The sequence below is a fragment of the Salvelinus namaycush genome, chromosome 6 (genome assembly GCF_016432855.1).
Source record: "Salvelinus namaycush isolate Seneca chromosome 6, SaNama_1.0, whole genome shotgun sequence".
Taxonomy (NCBI): domain Eukaryota; kingdom Metazoa; phylum Chordata; class Actinopteri; order Salmoniformes; family Salmonidae; genus Salvelinus; species Salvelinus namaycush.
In genome coordinates this window covers 16,061,693-16,084,236 of record NC_052312.1, presented here as the reverse complement: position 1 = coordinate 16,084,236, position 22,544 = coordinate 16,061,693, and the positions used below count along the sequence as shown (strand labels likewise).

Genomic DNA, 22,544 nt, shown 5'->3' with positions numbered 1-22,544 from the left:
GCATTTTTGCAAGATTTCCATAAAATTGTTCTACAAACTGATTTATTTCATGATCAGGGGCATATTACAAGTATTTTTGAGGGTAATAAAAACATTTTTTACATTTGGATCTATGCTTGGGTCTCACATGGTTTTAATTAACACTCTAGTTCAATTAGCACTTCATTTATTTTGTTTTAATGACCCTTTTTTCTGAGATGCTTTTGCTTTGGGCGGCAATGACGCATCTGTCTTCCCAGTCTACGGTATTGTCATGTAGACCAATAGTGATGACAAGATGACAGCGACAATAAGGCATCTGAGACGCATCCAATTCGATAACACAGTTAACACGCTCGTTAATTGTTGACATTCAACTGCTTGTCACTTTGTAGCCTACACTTTTGCTGTTTGCCCAGGCTAGACAATGACTGAAAGGCAAGATATGGACATTATAATAACACATTTCCTACAGATGTCAAAGTGTTTAATGTGCATCGAGTGGCATTTCGTCCTCGCTATGTCATTAGCAGTGTTCTTTCTAATCAAGTCCGATTCAGAGCTTGAGATAACTCTCGTCTAATGAGAACATTCACATCCATAATAGTTAAGTGAGTCATACTGTATCAGGTCTTATTGGCACCACAATGTTGATAATGGTGCTAAAGTTGATCACTGAAACAAATTGCATTGAGAGTGTATTTGTTTGAAACCAAAACCAAGGTGATATTGCATTTTTTTATTTCCTTCGCTAATTGTTTTGCTGTTTCTAGACAAAGTGTGCAGAGAATGTCCATGTTTCCGGTTGTTTGAACTGCTATTGGTTCTGCTGTTATACTTTTGTTGTTTGTCTTTCTGACAGGATAAAACCATTAAACAGTTTACATTATCGTCTGAAAAAGGGAAGTGCTTTAAGGCTGAAACTTAAGATAACCAAAAGTCTGAGTTACTCAAGCTTAAGTTACAGGTTTCAGCCCTTAATTCTTGATTGTTCAAAGTATTTCATTGATAAGGACGTATATTATATTGTTATGCTAATTGTTTTACTAGGAAATTGTATCTTATTCTCAAAGGTTCCCATTGGTCAGTCTCAGTGATATTGATAGCGAGTAATTGACGACTTTCACACAGTTCTTTTGAAGTAGCCTTACTTGTAACTGTAGATAGTTAATTAGAAAGTAAATTATATTTTCTATGTTCAATAGGCACTAATGTTCTCCTTATGGGCTTCTTCCTCGTGTAGACATTTGGGTCCTCAGAATACATAGCATGTTCGCTTTCAGTTATTCCTCAGAAGATCTCTTACACTCTGTAGAAGATCTTTGCTGATCTATGAGCTTCTTTGTTTTCTTCAAAAAACATATGTGGGATTTAATACATTCCAATTAAACTTGTGCTGAGAGCACTTGACATTCCCCTATATGAATTGTAGATGTGTTAAAGAGCGACTGCCTTTAAAAAGCAACAAATCCCTTTGAAAACGGCTTATGTGGCAGCGATATGAGTCAGAAACAGTTATTCTAGTGTCAAAATTGACTACAAAGTGTTAAGAGGATAATGTTGGTCATAAAGTCAGTCTTGTCTTAAACAGAGTTTGGAACATCTGTCCGTCACAACGGGGGGTATGATATTTATGCCTCTGTTACTTTCTCACTCATCATTATCATTATTCACGATTATCTGTGATAATGTTAGCATCCACATTAATGTAGTAGTAAAAGTGACTCCAAAATGACAATACATTATATACCATTCATTTCTATTGATCACAACATAATCCAAAACCAAAACAAATTGCAAATGCACAAGCGGGATGTAGTCACAGTAGTCACAGAGTGATGTTGTTACGTCCGTTGTTAGGAGACCAAGGTGCATACATTTTCCTTTTATTTTAAATGACACCACAAAAACAACAAAATACAAACGAACGTAAAGCTATATGCAGTGCAGAAGCAACTACACACAAAGAAGATCCTACAGCTGAAGGTGGGAAAAAGGGCTGCCTAAGTATGATCCCCAATCAGAGACAACGATAGACAGCTGCCTCTGATTGGGAACCATACCCGGCCAACAAAGAAATAGACAACCTAGAATGCCCACCCAAATCACACCCTGGCCTAACCAAATAGAGAAATAAAAAGGCTCTCTAAGGTCAGGGCGTGACAGATGTAGTCATTGTGTGATGTAGTCACAAGCGGGATGTAGTTACAAGCGTGACGTAGTCACAAGTGTGATGTAGTCATTGTGTGATAGGAATATGGGTACAAATAATACACTTTTGACTACTTTAATGCACTATAAGTGAATTTCTCCAAATACATATGACGCCTTCAAACTAAATACATAGTGATTTAATTTCTAAACAGTAAAAAAAAGGTACTGTATGTATGAAAATACCCTAAAATAAAAGGTGACATTCTGTACTGTCACCTCATATGAAACACTTGATCTCAAATCCAAAATTCTGGAGTATAGAGCCAAATAAAAAAATATATTTCCAAATAATCACGGAGGGGAGTGTAAATATGGGTATACATACAGCAGGGGTTCTTAGCCTGGGACCCAAATTAGAAATTCTGTGTTTTCCTGGGATCCAAGCTTAGGAAAATATGCTGTATGTAAATATCGGTACATTTCATTGCCCTTATGCAAAAAAAAAAGCAATATAGATAAAAGCAAATAACAATGAAATACCCATAAATATATTTTCATGTTTATTTTTCCCCATTGAAAACACTCTTACATACCTGTCTAGGTTGGAACTGTTGATGTTAAAATACAATAAATAAATTTCATTCTGAACTGAAATAAACGGATTAATCACATCACACAGATGTATAACAGAACACACACACACACAGGCTTTTTGATCGTGCAACCCTAAGTAACAGTAACGTAAACTCACCCCATTCCGTACAGATGTGCGCAACCGCAACATTCAAACAAGGCTACAAAGAAAACTAATGGGACTGTAGCGACTGTGTTGACTTCAAAATCTGGGGTGTGAACTACGTTTCTATTCAAGCGTTGATCGACATGGTAATGACTCTATAGTATTGGAGAAAAGTTGAAAAAACGGACCCTCCGTTACATCGTGACGTGTCATGTCGTAAAGTACAGCAGGCATAAAGCAACTATTTCTGTCTTACAATCTCTCTCCACCAGGTGTAGCATTTCTCTCATCGTTTAAAAACAAGAAATGGACAGTGACAGGGGTAAGGTGGGGATACCTAGTCATTTTTTGCGTCATCATTGCATGCGATCATCATTCTCAAAGCCGCTGTTTACTTCTAAGATCACTTTAGCACCGCCCTAAAAACCCGATTCAAATTCGTCACAAACCTTCAAATAGGTATGTAATGACACATTATATAAACTCTTTATAGTGTTTTATTTACATTTTAGAGGCGATAAGGTGATAAGTTGAACAGATCGAGTGAAAAAAAGCACTTTTCCCACACAACATCTCTCCTTCTCACTATCACGCATTAGTTTCGCTTCCCCACCCGCCATTTTTAAAAAGACCGGGGCTCATTGCCTGCTTGAATTATGCAGAAACGGGCAGTGTTTAGGTCATGTAATTGATTCTGTTGGAAAGGGGAGAAATTGTGCTTTACAATGGTATTAACATTACAGTTGATCTGGAAGTATTACGTTTTTGGGGCGCTAAAATAAGGGCAAATGTACGGACCAAGGCGATGTACGAGTTTACGTTACAGATAAAAAATTCTGGCCTACTGTACATCTTACTGTATTAATTATTATTGATAGAAAGTCTAGGTTGGAACTGTTGCTTTTAAAATACATATTTTTTATTCTGAACTGGAATAAACTGATTGAAAACACACACATACATACACAGTCCTAATGAGAGGTGTGTGGCTGGTTGAAGTTTGCAACAAGCAAATCTATTCTGGGCTGTTTTTGACAGTGTAACACTGAGGTCATGCTCAGCATTGACACTGTTTCTGTACTTGAGAACCCTGACTTGCATAGGTATGTGGTGTCAAACTGGATGAGAACATCTACTGCTTTCTCAGTCAGGCAGGATACTGCTTCCTCCTGCAGATGAGCGACCCAGAACTGTGTGAGTATTTATCTCAAAACCATCTTGCTTCAATCAGTTTATTCCAGTTCAGAATAAAAATTATTACTTGTAACAGCAACAGTTCCAACCTAGACTTGTTTTCAACATTGATATCTACAGTAAAATGTACAGTAGGCCTGATAATTCTTCAACATCTGTACTGTTTCTTGGGGTTGCACTATCAAGAGCTAGTTAGCTTGCTTTTGGCTAACGTTAGCTATTGCCTGTGTAACGTTACACGGCCAGGGGGTTGTTTGAAAGAGAAACTCACATCTACTACTATGAGAGATAGTACTCCCTTATTTCTGATTATCATCACCTGTTATAAAAATACAACAATGCCTTGCTAGTTGACTTACTTTTACACTTTCGAAGCAGTTTCCTGAAACATTCGGCCCTATTCTGAAAAAACTCCCTGGGTTTACCGTCATGTTGTGCCTGGATGTTTGGTCAGGATGTGTCGTTTTTATTAATTTGTTCGTTTTGAGAGACTCATTACTAAGCACTTCCCCACACAAAACACGTGTGTGTGTGGGCGCTCCTCGTTATTTCTCAAAGTTTATATGAAAGAGACAAAAAGTAATCACTGTATTTGAGTTTCATGACGATTGAGCTCAGTCAGAACACGTAGCTAGCATGAGTCCATTTCATGACAGCGGTGAGTGATGGCGAGTGGGAATGACAAGTCAGTGGCTTGAACGACAGCGCTGCAGTGTGTGGGTCACGGAGTGATCTTCAAGAAAACTGCAGAAAAAGATCCGGTAAACAGCGAAACACATGGGCATCTCCCTCTCCCTCTCGCGCAGCTACCAAACTGAGCAGAGACTGCTGATAACCAGAGAGGGCACTGAACTGAGAGCGCAGTTGCACTTGGCCAAATCAATTCCAGTAATTAATGATATAATTATACATTTACGTAGCGACCCACCATTAACAGGTCCTTTGGTTCGCAACCCATACTGGTGTACAGTATAAACAGTAAGTATATTAGTTATTTATACATAGGTGCCTTGATCTGAGAGAGAGATGAGAGTTTAACTGTAGTGGAGGTGTGGCAAGAGAGACTCCACACTATTGTGCTCTAACTCAACACTCTCAAAACACTAAGAAACTCTATCCTTCCAACTCATCTTTAACTTCCATCTTATCTCAATTGAAATGTTCTGTCTAGATGGGATAAACAGAACATTTAGTGAGCATACTCTTTATTTACAGCCTGTTTGAAGTAAAAGAAGTAGACAACCTCAAAACTATGTGCAAGTAATGTTTCTAAACATAGACCCTTTAACTTCTCTAGGATATGTGGGACGCTAACGTCCCAATTGGCCAAAAGCCAGTAAAAATGCAGAGCGCCAAATTCAAATAAATTACTATAGAAATCAAACTTTCATGAAATCACACATGAAAGACACCAAATTAAAGCTACACTTGTTGTGGATCCAGCCAACATGTCTGATTTCAAAAAGGATTTAGGCATCAATTAGTGAAGAGCTGCTGAGGAGTGTGTTGAATGTCAGTCTTAGTTAGTGGTTTAGTAATAATAACATCTCTATTAACATGCAACACTTCAGGCAGGTTAGCAGTTTCTCATTTAATGAAACAGGTAAAGTTCAGGTATAGAAAGTGCCCACATTATTGATGTAGTTAGGACGGAATACATATTCGGGAACATTGTCCTTCTCCTCAGACCTCACCCTTCACCTTGTCAAGTTTGATGCTTGAATAGTACAGGGTTTGGACTTGGGTTTGGTTGAGGAGGACGGGTGACGATTGACTGGTTTAGAGTTTAGATTACTAGGTGATAGGTGATGTCTGAAGAGGAGTGAAAATGTTCAGAATATGAATTCTGTAAATTAGGATCCAGCCTTAGCAAGCCAGTACTATGTGCTTCCTTCAGCCTAAGTATACAGACCTCAATTTGCTTGTCAATGAACAATATCTTGCTGCTGTTAAAGTGTATGAAAGTCTAAATCCCTCCATTTGATGTAGGCCTACAAGAAAAGCAGGATTTTAGATCTCCGGCACTATGTTGTATGCAGTCACAGCACAGGAGATTTACCTGCATATCCCACTACTTTGATCTATCACTTTGTGCTGTAATGCACCACAACACACCATCAATCAGTATACCTTTGTGGACTGCACACCAAACAAACACATTTATTTTACTCTCACCTTCCATCATGCAGTGTGTTTTTATTATTTCTCCCTGTAAACCAATGCAATCCCTTGAAATCAACAGCGAGCACGAACAGCCATGCAAAATTAGCCATGTCAGTAGTAACAAATCACATGGGACTACCCACAGGAGAAAATACTACAGTACTTACTATATAATTCTGTAGTATACTGTAGAATACTATGCTGCACACTGTAGTATACCTCGATCATTTGTAGTACTTACTGTACTATAGAATGTTGTAGAATACTGTAGAGTACAATAGAAAAAATACAGTATTAACTGCAATTAATACTCTGCAGTAAATACTACAGTAATGTCTGCAAAACACTACACTTTTTTTACTAAATAGTACAGTATTTTATTTGCATATAACCTGCCCATTCCCCTTCCCGATATCCCAATTTGTTCCACCAAGAAGTGAGAAACTTACTGTACATGCCAAGTATAGACCATATATCGTGTGCCCTACAGGTTACAGAAAAGAGCAGAAGCTCTGAACAATCCGTTCAGACTCCAGTGCAACCTACCTACAGGTTTTTGAACATTTTGCTCTTTTAGTATTCCTCAAGTAGGTTTCCTCAAGGAGAAAGCCTCCACTTCTATGTCAAAGATAATAAAACAAAAACACTATAGTAAATATATCAGTAATGTCGGCAAAAACACTACAGTAAATACTACAGTATACTACAATCCGCAAAAACACTACAGTAATTACTAAAGTATATACTACAGTTCTTTTACTACAGTATTTATTCTATAGTTAACAGTAAATACTACAGCATACAACAGTATACTAAAGTTAATCCTGCAGTATTCACTCGTGTTTTGCTAACTTTTGTCTGCAAAAACACAAGGGAATACTAAAGAAAGTCTGCAAAAACACAACAGTAATACTATAGCATTCCATAGTATATAGTATATATAGTTTTTATGTGGGTTTCTGCCACACTCCTCCCAATCTCCTCATCTCCCCCTTCAAAGATCAGCACTTTTCCATACATTTAATTCGCATGGAAAGCGCATTCCATCACAATTAGTAAAATGTAAACACACCTGGAGCCACCTCACATCATCATTCCAGAGGCATTGTTTTAGGACAGCATTACACTAGATAGGAAAATAGTGTTGGAGCAGTTGCTGACTAACTGTGAATAACTTTAGCTGGTTAACTGTGATGAGAAACAAGTAACTTATTTACAGTTAGTTAGCTACTGCATCGCTCTTTGCAAGCAAACACAATGCTCCAAACCTAATAATGTGGCTCCACTAATGTTTACATTTTGACCATGTGACATCCTCTTTCCATGTGTATTGATCTGCTTGTTTGAATGTTTTCAGAGTCCCATAAGATTTTAGTGAGATACTCAATGGGGATCTTGGACATGGTAGTAAAGGTTCAAATCAAATCCAATCAAAGTTTATTGGTTGTGTACACAGATGTGGTAGATGTTATAGCAGGTGCAGCAAAATGTTTGTTACTAGCTCCTGACAATGCAGTAAAATGTCAAACAAGTAAACAAAAAAATACAATATATATATATATATATTATCAAGAAACCTCAGAACAAATCAAATTAACAACCCAAATGGTACTGTGAAAGTAATCCAAATGCAATCTATATGTAGTTTGGATGAATTTACAGAAGATATACTAAGAATGATATGTAGAGCAGTAGATATATTAGATATACAGTAGAATACAGTGCATTAGGAAATTATACCGACCACTTGACTTTTTCCACATTTTGTTACGTTACAGCCTTATTCTAAAATTGATTTTTTTTTTATCCCCCTCAATCTACACACCAATACCCCATTATGACAAAGTATAAACCGTTTTTTGGAATTTTTTGCAAAGTTATTAAAAATAAAATGCTGAAATATCACATTTAAGTATTCAGACCCTTTACTCAGTACTTTTTTGAAGCACCTTACAGCGATTACAGCCTCAAGTCTTCTCGGGTATGACGCTACAAGCTTGACACACCTGTATTTGAGGAGTTTCTCCCATTCTTCTCTGTAAATCCTCTCAAGCTCTTTGAGGTTGGATGGGGAGCATCGCTGCACAGCTATTTTCAGGTCCCTCCAGAGATGTTCAATCGCGTTCAAGTCCGGGCTCTGGCTGGACCTCTCAAGGACATTCAGAGATGTCTCAATCCTGACTAGTCTCCCAGTCCCTGCAGCTGAAAATCATCCCCACAGCATGATACTGCCACCACCATGGTTCACCGTAGGGATGCTGCCAGGTTTCCTCCAGACATGGCACTTGGCATTCAGGCCAAAGAGTTCAATCTTGGTTTCATCAAACCAGAGAATCTTGTTTCTCATGGTCTGAGGGTCTTTAGATGCTTTTGGCAAACTCCAAGCGGGCTGTCATATGCCTTTTACTGAGGAGTGGCTTCCGTCTGGCCGCTCTACCATAAAGGCCTGATTGGTGGAGTGCTGCAGAGATGGTTGTCCTTCTGGAAGATTCTCCCATCTCCACGGAGGAACTCTGAAGCTCCTTCAGAGTGACCATCGGGTTTTTAGTCACCTCCCTGATCAAGGCCCTTCTCCCCCGATTGCTCAGTTTGGTCGGGTTGCCAGCTCTAGGAAGAGTCTTGGTAGTTCCAAACTTCTTCCATTTAAGAATGATGGCTGCCACTGTGCTCTTGGGGATCTTGAATGGTGCAGATTTTTTGGGGTACCCTTCCCCAGATCTGTGCCTCAACACAATCCTTCGACCTCATGGCTTGGTTTTTGCTCTGACATGCACTGTCCACTGTGGGACCTTATATAGACAAGTTTGTTTCTTTCCTAATCATGTCCAATCAATTGAATTTACCACAGGTGGACTCCAATCAAGTTGTAGAAACATCTCAAGGATGATCAATGGAAACAGGATGCACCTGAGCTCAAGTTGAAGTCTCATAGCAAAGGGTCTGAATACTTATACAGAAAATACGTTTTTCTGTTTTTATAAATTTGCAAACATTTCTAAAAACCTGCTTTCGCTTTGTCGTTATGGGGTATTGTGTGTAGATTGATGAGGGGGAAAAAATAATAAGAATAAGGCTGCAATGTGACAAAATGTGGGAAAAATCAAGGGGTGTGAATACTTTCCAATGGCACTGTAGGTTCAGACAAGAGCTTAGCATAACTCTGTGGCATAACTCTGCGGCAGAGACACATTTAGAAGCTCAGAGGGTGAGAGGGCATAAGGGATGGGAGGAAAAACAGTTTGGTTCTCGGCTTCTCCAAACGAAGGAGCATAGTGCAACGTGAGGCTATGGTTAAGACTTCTGTGCGTGTCCTTATCCCAGGGATAATGCGACCTGTGGGGATACAAATTGAACTAGCTCGGAGGGAGAAAACGCCACGCTCAGCAGATAACCCTGACCTTTTGTAATAATGACAGCAAATCTTACCCCCCTGAATGACCTAAAAATCCAACCGGTCAGCTAATCAAGAGAGAATGTGTATCATATCATGGAACTGTATGTCCGAGTGTACAATGCGCTTCTACTTGTGGCTGTTACTGTTTCAACTGAGATAGAATGAATTCTCCTGGTGAAGGACTTCATTATCATTGCCAATATTATGCCGATAAAATGCTCAATACCACAAGACACCACATTGTACATCTTACATCTTACAACATCTTACATCTTACAATCTTACTCTTGTCGGTATCTTGTACCATAGGGGTTGCTAGTTTTCCCACTGTTGTTTTACACAATGGTTGCATGCATTGTTCTTTTCTAATTTCACGTCAGTTTAGCAGTATTGCTGTATGTAGCCTGTAACTTCATTATTTCTTCTTAAAATGAAAATATCCTGGTACCCTTCAATCAAGCCACTTCAAAGCAAATCTTTAAGTCCTAATCTTCCTTGCATTTCAGGGTTTTGATTCTGTTCTGAAATGTGGCAAAATCAACAATAACCGAGACACATTTTAATGCTGCCACCATTCACACTGTGACCTAACGTCATCCAGCTAGATGACCATGCTGTGACTTCATCACATATCTCATGTCTACTTCCTGCTTGACTGGGAATGTGCTGATTAGTATGTGTTAGTTCAGGGTGCATGATATGACCCTCCACTCCCCCTGTGAATAAGCAGGCTCCGGTGTCATATAGATTCTCTGTGGTTGTGATTTGGTTTCTCTCAAATAACTTCTGCTGACAAAAATTGAAACTTAGAAAATGTTAGGAAACACAGCAAAGGAATGGTCTATGCAACATTTTATGTTGGGTCTATGCATAATTTTATGTTGGTTACATTGTATTCAATTCAGGTGGAAGTGTATGTAGTTGTTGTTGTTTCTTACTTGATTTGGAAGGAAGACTGGTATTGCAGAATTTGTCCTTTGTTCCAGATTCCAACCCACACACAATCTCGTTGCTTCGAATACAACTATAGTAGGCTATGACTTGCAAACCCAGAGGGGTGTACAATGAGGAAATAAGCACAACACCACAATATGGAAACAGATTGCAGACTTGGCTCTGTTCAAAGACTTTACATTTATTATAATTTTCTGGTCCAATTTATGTATTTCTCAAGATGGTTGACAGAACAAACAAAGTAGTTCCAGAGCACTGACTCACACACATGCACACAAACTCACTCTTACTTTCTCTTTGTTTTTGTCTGTCTCACACACATACACGAACACAGTCCACCTACGCTCCAAATTGGGCCCATTGAGTGAAATCAATAGTTTTGTTGGCTCCATCTTTCCCCCGCAGGTCGCACAATCATCCTCTCCACTCATCACATGGATGAGGCCGACATCTTGGGAGACCGCATTGCCATTATCTCTCACGGCAAGATGTGTTGTTACGGCTCCTCCCTGTTCCTGAAAAAGTACTTTGGCAGTGGCTACTACCTCACTCTGGTCAAGGCCGGAAATGAGCAAATTACCAACGAGCGCAGCGGAGTCAAGCAGGGCCAGGTGAAAGAGAAAGAGGTAAATGGAGTAGGGTGAAGATCCCCCTAGACACTGATCTTGGGTCAGTTTAGCATTTTAAGACTAAGGTTTGGAATAGGTGAGGGGAATCTGATCCTCAATCTGTACCTAGGGGAAACATCAGGAAACATCACACCGGACCAAGGTAAATACTGTAAATACTGTGTGCTGCATTTGGCTGTCTGTTTTGGGACTAGGACATTTCGTTCTCGTGTTGTATTGATAACAAATCAATATGATTGCTAATAACAGTTGAAATAACATGCCCCCAAAATGAAAAATGGTTCTCTATTTAGGAAATGATGGAGCTGGGTGAACTCCACACATGACACTTTGGTATCAAAAATGACAGATAAGCAAGTGTTACCCAGCAAAAAATCCCCAACTTTTATTTTATTTTGATTGGCTATGAGTTTTCACCATAGTTTCATTTGGTCAATGTGAGCTAAACATGTAACTCTGTGGCATATTTTCAATTACCCATTCATGATGTCTGATCCCACATTGGACAACATCATGACACCAATCTATAATTCACCGATAATGGGGCAAGATCATTTGTTTGACTTTTTGCATCTGGCGGGAAGCATCCCAATAGTAATCTCTAAGACACACACTCCATTATCAACACGGTTCCTGTGACTTTCCAGAGTGAAAGTTGCCCTCCCCTGTAATGATCTGTGTTTAGTCTCCCCCAGCATGAGAATTGGCAGACACCTCCGCACTAGATACTAATTGTCAAGAGGGAGGGGGGGAACGGGTTTCTTGATCTAGCTCCTTGCAGTGCCTTGCCCACGGTTTTAATCAATAGGAGCAAATTAACAAGATGCACCGATGCAAGCAGGGTTACAGCAATTACCATTAGTCTACAGGCCCTTTGTGGAGAGTGGAGTAATTTGTAAAAAAGAAAAAAGAAATAATAATAAGAAAAAACAAACACATTTTGCAAAGAGAGCTTTAATGCTCCCCCAAAATGACTTGCTACATCAGCCCACTGGTGCAGACAGCAGCTAAGCATAAGCCTTAGGACAGTAGTTCTCATAAAAACCTAATTTAATGCTGCCCATTCTGTCCGTTGACTGGAAAGTTGTGCCAATGCTACCATCCAAGTTTCGAACTTGGGTCGCCTGCACCACTGTGTTATCACATCGAGCTAAATCTTAGGCATTAGCTTGGGGTAGATAACACAAGTCTTCAGGTCTCTGGCCAGGTTACTCCTCATATATGGGATTTTGTTACACATGTATTTGCTAAATTAAATGAGTTCATATCATGAACTCATGATACGATGGTTGAGTGAATAGTATGATACATGTGCGGTGTCCATATTAGGATAGCCTCAGTCTTAGTATGACTTCTTCCAATCTCAGCAGGCCTGCTGAGGCTGTCCTAATATGGGCGACATATACAGTATATGATGGTTTGTAGTGGATCCCCCTTACAACTTCCCGGTATATGGTAAGTACAGCATCTGTTGGTGCTGACAGCCAAACTTAGCTCTAATGAAACACTAACGAGTTGGACCACCGTGGTAATTCCATTAATATGAGATATGAGGGGAGAATTGTGGAGGTGATAATCAGTCTGAGAGCTCTACCGTAATGATGAATACTTTAAAATTTCTCTCTAATAGGAGACTGATGAGACCTTGAGGAGAACCAGTCTGGATGAAGGGATTGCAAGCCAGAACTGGAGCAACTCTGACCCCACAGGTAGAACCAGCAATAACACCATCTAATGTATCCAAACTATATTTGGCTATATCCAAACTAATAATTGAATTGAATAAATGACTAGACGTCCTACTGAGACTGAGGCTGTCCTAATATGAACACCATACATACATCATATTATTTGCTCAACCAACATATCATGAGTTCATGATAGTGCTTTTTCAAGTACTCAAAGCAATTAAAGTGGAACTGACAGAGTTTGAGCTTCTTTACAGATACGAAACAGACAATCATAATATCATTCAAAAATATAAAATTCGTAGTTTATCCTACAAAACCAATTATATAAGAGGTTTTAAAAATAGGTTCTATTTGACTCAGCGGTTCATGACGTACACTAAGGCATTGTTGGCAGAATAGATGGATGCAGTTCAATGCATGATATAATTCACCAATGCATTTCTTGGGAGTCCAAAAAATATTGCTATCAGGTTGTAAATCACAGCTGGCCTGGTACATTGTTTGCTGCCTCCATTCAGGATGCACTGTTTCAGTTTCATTGACTCAATATTTTGGACAAAAACAGACTAATTTAACTAAGGCTGGGAATGTCAATACAATCAAACTAGCAAGGGCAATGATCACAAGTCAGTCATAACGTGGCTAATAGGCTAGCGTATCTATTTATATAGTAAAACAGCCTAACGTTAGCTAGATAGCTAGCTAGCTGCTAGGATGATGTCATGTCATTGGAGGAGTGGGTGAGTGACTGACTTTTCCCCTCATCGTTTTTCGGTGCCTATACACAGCTAGAGATGCAGGTGTCATTTGGTTAGCTAGCAAGAACTTGAACGACTGTGTTATACAGTTAACATATCTCTTGCATTCGCAAATTCACTCTGGCTATCTACTCCGATTTCAGAGCACTCGTCTGTGTGCCAGAGCGCAGAGTAACTGATGAATTTATGAATGCGCAACAGCCGCTGAATATGACCGGTGTCAGTAAACATAGGCAAAAAAATTGTCACGAACGCTCTAGATAACATGTAAACAGCCTAACCAGCTCTGCTAGGGCGAGTAAAATGGTCAGTGAGATGTTCTCTCATTTGTGTCTGGAATTATTTAGCTAGCCAACTTTAGCCAGTTAGCTTGGGTGCTTGGTTGGGACAAGGCAAGCTACAGAAGGATGTAGGCTACAATTACCCATCGTTTATCAGTGTAATTTTTGACGGCCAACAAGCGTAAAAAGTTTGAGAGTGTTTATCTAATGTTCCTTACTGAAATTTTAGCTCATCTTGCTCAGGCTAGCATCAGTTGTTGATCTTGTTGTTGTTGATGTGCATAACTGAGGGAGAGAGAGCCTACCTTTCATGGTTGTTTGATCAATAGGATTGTAAAGTTAACAAATGTAAGAGGACTCCCGTGGTATTGACATATTTGCAGAAATCCATTCAGGTGGCTTTTGGCGAATGCGTTGTAATGATCTAAAAGTCACGCTGTTGCAACTGCCTGTAAACAAACAGTCCAGTTCAAAGTGAATGATGGTTTGCCCGTGTGGCAAATGGCTTGTTTGCATAAAGGCCTACTGTAGCTCTGATTGGCTATGGCGCACCGGTCTGCGTAGAGTCCGGTCCTGGACGGGACAGATGGTTTTATTAGGTTTTATTTACTGCAGGATCTATTAATTGTCCAAACGCATGGCCGCATTCCAACTCTATATTGCTAAAGAATTTTCAGAAAATGCCTTAGTATAAGTCATTCCCAAACTTTTAAAGAATTTATGAAAATGTGAAAATGACCATATCTAAGTGCTGGCTTGTCAGATATATTTTTTTAAAGTGCCATATTCTTCCTGGGGTGCATATAAACCGATTTTAATCAAATTGAATCTTGCTAAATGCTGTCAGTTCCACTTTAAAATTGGACGGTATGGATCTCACCACCACACATCAGCTATCACAGGAAAGAGAGAAGAAGGAGGGGCTAAAAGTCTGACTCCGGCTGTAGAATGTCATGTCAGCAGTTGATTGTCTGCTCCTTTTCAGGTGACAGTGACATCTCTAAGTACTCTAGTCCACTCTCTCTCTCTCTCTCAGAGATCTGTGACACTGGCTAGTGGGTCTGATTTCCCAACCAGAGTCAGTACTGACCAGAGGCCTAATCAGTAGTAGAGCAGCCTTGGTCTTTTAAATTCAATTTTCGACTTGGAATCACGATCAAGGATCAAGGCACTTGGATGAGGGACTGGATTGTACATATCATGTGGGAAAAAAGACTGGATTTCTATTGATGATGAGCGTAAGGGTGAATGTGAGAGTGAGTGTGACGCTGGGAGTGAGGGTGAGTATGTATGAATATAATGACATGGCTTCATTTAAATCCATAATCAAACTACTTAAAACAACACAGCATAACTTAAAAACACAGCGACCTTCCAAAGATATATTAAATCACATTCCCTCTATAGAACTGTCTGTGTATGTCATTTTTAGACTTAAACACCACACAGTTGTATATGTCAAATATACAGTACAGCATGTGACAAATAAACTCAGCAAAAAGAGAAACGTCCCTTTTTCAGGACCCTGTCTTTCAAAGATAATTTGTAAAAATCCAAATAACTTCACAGATCTTCATTGTAAAGGGTTTAAACACTGTTTCCCATGCTTGTTCAATGAACCATAAACAATTAATGAACATGCACCTGTGGAACGGTCGTTAAGACACTAACAGCTTACAGACGGTAGGCAATTAAGGTCACAGTTATGAAAACTTAGGACACTAAAGAGGCCTTTCTACTGACTCTGAAAAACACCACAAGAAAGATGCCCAGGGTCCCTGCTCATCTGCGTGAACGTGCCTTAGGCATGCTGCAAGGAGGCAGGAGGACTGCAGATGTGGCCAGGGCAATAAATTGCAATGTCCTTACTGTGTGACGCCTAAGACAGCGCTACAGGGAGACAGGATGGACAGCTGATCGTCCTTGCAGTGGCAGACCACGTATAACAACACCTGCACAGGATCGGTACATCCGAACATCACACCTGCGGAACAGGTACAGGATGGCAACAACAACTGCCCGAGTTACACCAGGAACGCACAATCCCAGCATTAGTGCTTAGACTTTCCGCAATAGGCTGAGAGAGGCTGGACTGAGGGCTTGTAAGCCTGTTGTAAGGCAGGTCCTCACCAGACATCACCGGCAACAATGTCACCTAGGAGCACAAACCCACCTTCACTGGACCAGACAGGACTGGCAAAAAGTGCTCTTCACTGACGAGTCACAGTTTTGTCTCACCAGGGGTGATGGTCAGATTTCCGTTTATTGTCGAAGGAATGAGCGTTCCACTGAGGCCTGTACTCTGAAGCGGGATCGATTTGGAGGTGGAGGGTCCGTCATGGTCTGGGGCGGTGTGTCACAGCATCATCAGACTGAGCTTGTTGTCATTGCAGGCAATCTCAACGCTGTGCGTTACAGGGAAGACATCCTCCTTCCTCATGTGGTACTCTTCCTGCAGGCCATGACATGACATGACCCTCCAGCATGACAATGCCACCAGCCATACTGCTCGTTCTGTGCTTGATTTCCTGCAAGACAGGAATGTCAGTGTTCTGCCATGGCCAGCGAAGAGCCTGGATCTCAATCCCATTGAGCACGTCTTGGACCTGTTGGATCGGAGGGGGAGGGCCATCCCCCCCAGAAATGTCCGTGAACTTGCACGTGCCTTGGTGGAAGAGTGGGGTAACATCTCAAAGCAAGAACTGACAAATCTGGTGCAGTCCATGAGGAGGAGATACTGAGATGAGGTACTTAATGAGAGGTACTTAATGCAGCTTTTGGCCACACCAGATACTGACTGTTACTTTTGATTTTGACCCCCCCTTTGTTCAGCGACACATTATTCCATTTCTGTTAGTCACGTCTGTGGAACTTGTTCAGTTTATGTTTCAGTTGTTGATTCTTGTTATGGTCATACAAATATTTACACATGTTAAATTTGCTGAAAATAAACGTGTGTCACGACTTCCACCGAAGGTGGCTCCTCTCCCTGTTTGGGCGGTGCTCGTTGGTCGTCATCGCCGGCCTACTAGCTGCCACCGATCCATTTTTCCTTTTCGTTTGTGTCTGTCTGTATTGTTTACACCTGTGTCCTATTAGTTGATTTCAGGGGGTTTATTTACCTCCGCTGCCTGCTAGTCTTTGTGCCGGATTGTTTGCTGTGGTATCTTTGTTAGGAGTGTGTGTCTGCACCACGGGGTTTTCTTTTCACGACAGTTTGTACCGTTTGGTATGTGTTTAGGAGTAGAGGTTTCTCCTCCGTGTGTGATGTTTATTTCCCTGTGGGTGGCGACCTCGTTTGGGCGTATTCTCCCCCATGTTGTTGCTGTGTTGGGACGTCCTAAATAAACGATTGTGCCACTGGGACCTCCTTGTTCTCCTGCTCCTGATTCCTGCACCTCCCTCCTTTAAGGAGGCTCTTAACAACGTGGTTGACAGTGAGAGGTTTATTTATTTGCTGAGTTTATATCATAATTCAAACAATGACAACCCCTTTTTATTACAAATAAACTACACACAAGTAGTTAAGCCAAATGTGTGATAACGATCCGATTTCTGACCTCCTCATAAAGCCAAGGTCTCACTTGGTTAAGAAGCTGTAGTTATATATGCCAGCAGCATACCACCCTGCATCCCACTGCTGGCTTGACTCTGATGCTTAGCAGGGTTGGTCCCTGGATGGGAGACCAGATGCTACTATAAGTAGTGTTGGAGGGGCAGTAGGAGGCACTCTTTCCTCTGGTCTAATAAAGTATCACAATGCTCCAGGGAAGCGATGGGGGACATTGCAGGGTGCCGTCTTTCGGATGTGACGTTAAACGTGTGTCATGACTCTCTGTGGTCACTAAAGATCCCATGACACTTATTGTAAGAGTAGGAGTTTTAACCCTGGTGTCCTGGCTAAATTCCCAATCTGGCCCTTATACCGTCATGGCCACCTTTTTATTATTTTTATTTCACCTTATTTAACCAGGTAGGCCAGTTGAGAACAAGATCTCATTTACAACTGCGACCTAGACAAGATAAAGCAAAGCAGTGCGACAAAAACAACAACACAGAGTTACACATGGGATTAACAAACGTACTGTCAATAACACAATAATTATAATCACCTAATCATCCACAGCCTCCAATTGGCTCATTCATCCCCTGTAACTATTCCCCTGGCCGTTGCTGTAAATGAGAATGTGTTCTCAGTCAACTTACCTGGCAAAAATATATATATATAAAAATCAATTGGAGGTGGTGATGTTTTCATAAGTACATAAGAAACCTTGTTCCTTATGTACTTATGATCATTTGAGATTTGCTCTTTCGATATCGTGATGATGATAATAATAAATTACACTTTTATAGTGCTTTTCATTACAACCTCAAAGCGCTTATGATGAGGGACTAACAAGATACGGCAATTTCGGTCTCTCTTTGGAAATTTTGAAATCCATTTACTTATCTCGAATCTTCACACAATTCTTCCATAGCTATGTTTTGCTTGTTTATGCAAAACTCAAAAAACCTAGTGTCCCTTAACTCTGATTATGATCCTTGATGAGAAACAGATTCACCACTTTTGAAAAAGTAAATAAGTGGTATAACTATTTGTTGTTGTCCTCAATGATTCTAAATTCAGTGTATTCACTTTTAAATATGTCAATTGAAATACAGGTAACTGCCAAAATAAAGGAAACGCCAACATAAGGTATCTTAATAGGGCTTCAGGCCACCACGAGCTGCAGAACAGCTATAATGCACCATAGCATAGATTCTACAAGTGTCTGGAACTCTACTGGAGGGATGTGACACCATACTTCACTGAGATCTCTTCTTCTAGCCATGGTAGTCAAAATAATGGACAACTGGCATTTTTTTTACATGACCCTAAGCATGATGGGATGTTAACTGCTTAATTAACTCAGGAACCACACCTGTGTGGAAGCACCGGCTTTCAATATACTTTGTATCCCTCATTTAATCAAGCGTTTCTTCTATTTTGGCAGTTACCATACATGAAGCACAACAATATGACATAACAATAAGATATTGTTGTTTCTGTAATTCCTTCTCATACATCAATTTCATCCTTCCTGTTTCTCTTCACCATGTAGAGCTTACAGCTGTCAGTAAGCTGGTGCGTCGGCATGTTCCCGAGGCAGTGTTCCTGGAGAGCATCGGCCAGGAGATCACCTACATCCTGCCCTACAGCGGGGCCAAGGATGGCACCTTCGCCCTCCTTTTCAAAGAGCTGGACCTGGAGATGGCCGACATTGGCTTCACCAACTACGGCATCTCGGATACCACACTAGAGGAGGTATGAGGCGGACGAAACACACACACACACGCATGTACGCAGGCATCACATGCACAGACTCGCACACAAGCTTCACATGCAAGCGCATACACACACACACGTATACACACTGCATTGTTGGGTTTAGAGCTTGCAAGAAAGGCATTTCACTGTACAGTCGTGGCCAAAAGTTGAGAATGACACAAATATTCATTTTCACAAAGTCTGCTGCCTCAGTTTGTATGATGGTGATTTGCATATACTCCAGAATGTTATGGAGAGTGGTCAGATGAATTGCAATTAATTGCAAAGTCCCTCTTTGCCATGCAAATGAACTGAATCCCCCAAAAACATTTCCACTGCATTTCAGCCCTGCCACAAAAGGAACAGCTGACATCATGTCAGTGATTCTCTCATTAACACAGGTGTGAGTCTTGACGAGGACAAGGCTGGAGATCACTCTGTCATGCTGATTGAGTTCGAATAGCAGACTGAAAGCTTCAAAAGGAGGGTGGTGCTTGGAATCATTGTTCTTCCTCTGTCAACCATGGTTACCTGGAAGGAAACACGTGCTGTCATCATTGCATTGCACAAAAAGGGCTTCACAGGCAAGGATATTGCTGCCAATAAGACTGCACCTAAATCAACCATTTATCGGATCATCAAGAACATCAAGAAGAGCGGTTCAATTGTTGTGAAGAAGGCTTCAGGGCGCCCAAGAAAGTCCAGCCGGCGCCAGGATCGTCTCCTAAAGTTGTACCTTCTCTGTTATGCAATCTGGTGTCAGAGCTGGTCATGGGTGTACAACTCAGCCACGATCAAGGTCCTAAACGATATCATAACTGCCACCGATAAGAGACATTACCGTGCAGCCGTATTCATCGACCTGGCCAAGGCTTTCGACTATCAATCACCACATTCTTATTGGCAGACTCAACAGCCTTGGTTTCTCAAACGATTGCCTCGCCTGGTTCACCAACTACTTCTCTGATAGAGTTCAGTGTGTCAAATCGGAGGGCCTGTTGTCCGGACCTCTGGCAGTCTCTATGGGGGTGCCACAGGGTTCAATTCTCGGGCCGACTCTCTTCTCTGTATGCATCAATGATGTCGCTCTTGCTGCTGGTGATTCTCTGATCCACCTCTACGCAGATGACACCATTCTGTATCTGGCCCTTCTTTGGACACTGTGTAAACTAACCTCCAGACGAGCTTCAATGCCATTCAACTCTCCTTCTGTGGCCTCCAACTGCTCTTAAATGCAACAAAAACTAAATGCATGCTCTTCAACCGATCACTGCCCGCACCTGCCCGCCCGTCCAGCATCACTACTCTGGACGGTTCTGACTTAGAATATGTGGACAACTACAAATACCTAGGTGTCTGACTAGACTGTAAACTCCTTTCAGACTCACATTAAGCATCTCCAATCCAAAGTTAAATCTAGAATCGGGTTCCTATTTCGCAACAAAGAATCCTTCACTCATGCTGCCAAACATACCCTCGTTAAACTGACCATCCTACGGATCCTCGACTTCTGCGATGTAATTTATAAAATAGTCTCCAACACTCTACTCAACAAATTGGATGCAGTCTATCACAGTGCCATCCGTTTTGTCACCAAAGCCCCATATATTACCCACCACTGCGACCTGTACGTTCTCGTTGGCTGGCCATCGCTTCATACTCGTCGCCAAACCCACTGGCTCCAGCTCATCTACAAGACCCTGCTAGGTAAAGTCCCCCCTTATCTCAGCTCACTGGTCACCATAGCAGCACCCACCCGTAGCACGCGCTCCAGCAGGGATATCTCACTGGTCACCCCCAAAGCCTACTCCTCATTTGGCCGCCTTTCCTTCCAGTTCTCTGCTGCCAATGACTGGAACGAACTGCAAAAATCCCTGAAGCTGGAGACTCTTATCTCCTTCACTAGCTTAAAGCACCAGCTGTCAGAGCAGCTCACAGATCACTGCACCTGTACATAGCCCACCTGTTAACAGCCAAATACCTCATCCCCATACTGTATTTATTTATTTATCTTACTCCTTTGCACCCCATTATCTCTACTTGCACATTCATCTTCTGCACATCTACCATTCCAGTGTTTAATTGCTATATTGTAATTACTTCGCCACCATAGCCTATTTATTGCCTTACCTCCCTTATCTTACGTCATTTGCACTCACTGTATATAGACTTTTATTTTTTATACTGTATTATTGACTGTATGTTTGTTTTTTCCATGTGTAACTCTGTGTTGTTGTATGTGTCGAACTGCTGTGCTTTATCTTGGCCAGGTCACAGTTGTAAATGAGAACTTGTTCTCAACTAGCCTACCTGGTTAAATAAAGGTGAAATCAAATATTCAGCTGCGGGATCGGGGCACCACCAGTACAGAGCTTGCTCAGGAATGGCAGCAGGCAGGTGTGAGTGCATCTGCACGAACAGTGAGGCGAAGACTTTTGGAGGATGGCCTGGTGTCAAGAAGGGGAGAAAAGAAGCCACTTCTCTCCAGGAAAAACATCGGGGACAGACTGATATTCTGCAAAAGGTACAGGAATTGGACTGCTTAGGACTTGGGTAAAGTCATTTTCTCTGATGAATCCCCTTTCCGATTCTTTGCTGCATCCGGGAAAAAGCTTGTCCGGAGAAGACAAGGTGAGCGCTACCATCAATCCTGTGTCATGCCAACAGTAAAGCATCCTGAGACCATTCATGTGTGGGGTTGCTTCTCATCCAAGGGAGTGGGCTCACTCACAATTTTGCCTAAAACACAGCCATGAATAAAGAATGGTACCAACACATCCTCCGAGAGCAACTTCTCCCAACCATCCAGGAACAGTTTGGTGACGAACAATGCCTTTTCCAGCATGATGGAGCACCTTGCCATAAGGCAAAAGTGATAACTGAGTGGCTCGGGGAACAAAACATCAATATTTTGGGTCCATGGCCAGGAAACTCCCCCGACCTTAATCCCATTGAGAACTTGTGGTCAATCCTCAAGAGGCGGGTGGACAAACAAAAACCCACATATTCCGACAAACTCCAAGCATTGATTATGCAAGAATGGGCTGCCATCAGTCAGGATGTGGCCCAGAAGTTAATTGACAGCATGCCAGGGCGGATTGCAGAGGTCTTGAAAAAGAAGGGTCAACACTGCAAATATTGACTCTTTGCATCAACTTCATGTAATTGTCAATAAAAGCCTTTGACACTAATGAAATGCTTGTAATTATACTTCAGTATTCCATAGTAACATCTGACAAAAATATCTAAAGACACTGAAGCAGAAAACTTTGTGAAAATTAATATTTGTGTCATTCT

General features: G+C 41.2%; 1 protein-coding gene across 1 annotated transcript in view; it reads left to right on the top strand.

Annotated features, from left to right (window-relative positions):
- LOC120048976 (phospholipid-transporting ATPase ABCA1-like) overlaps positions 1 to 22,544 on the top strand; it is a 301,645-nt gene that overhangs the window by 129,604 nt on the left and 149,497 nt on the right. Inside the window, exons 23-25 of the mRNA XM_038995238.1 lie at positions 10,983 to 11,203; positions 12,837 to 12,915; positions 19,042 to 19,244. Of these exons, the coding sequence (XP_038851166.1) occupies positions 10,983 to 11,203; positions 12,837 to 12,915; positions 19,042 to 19,244 (503 nt within the window). The remainder of the gene's footprint in view (positions 1 to 10,982; positions 11,204 to 12,836; positions 12,916 to 19,041; positions 19,245 to 22,544) is intronic.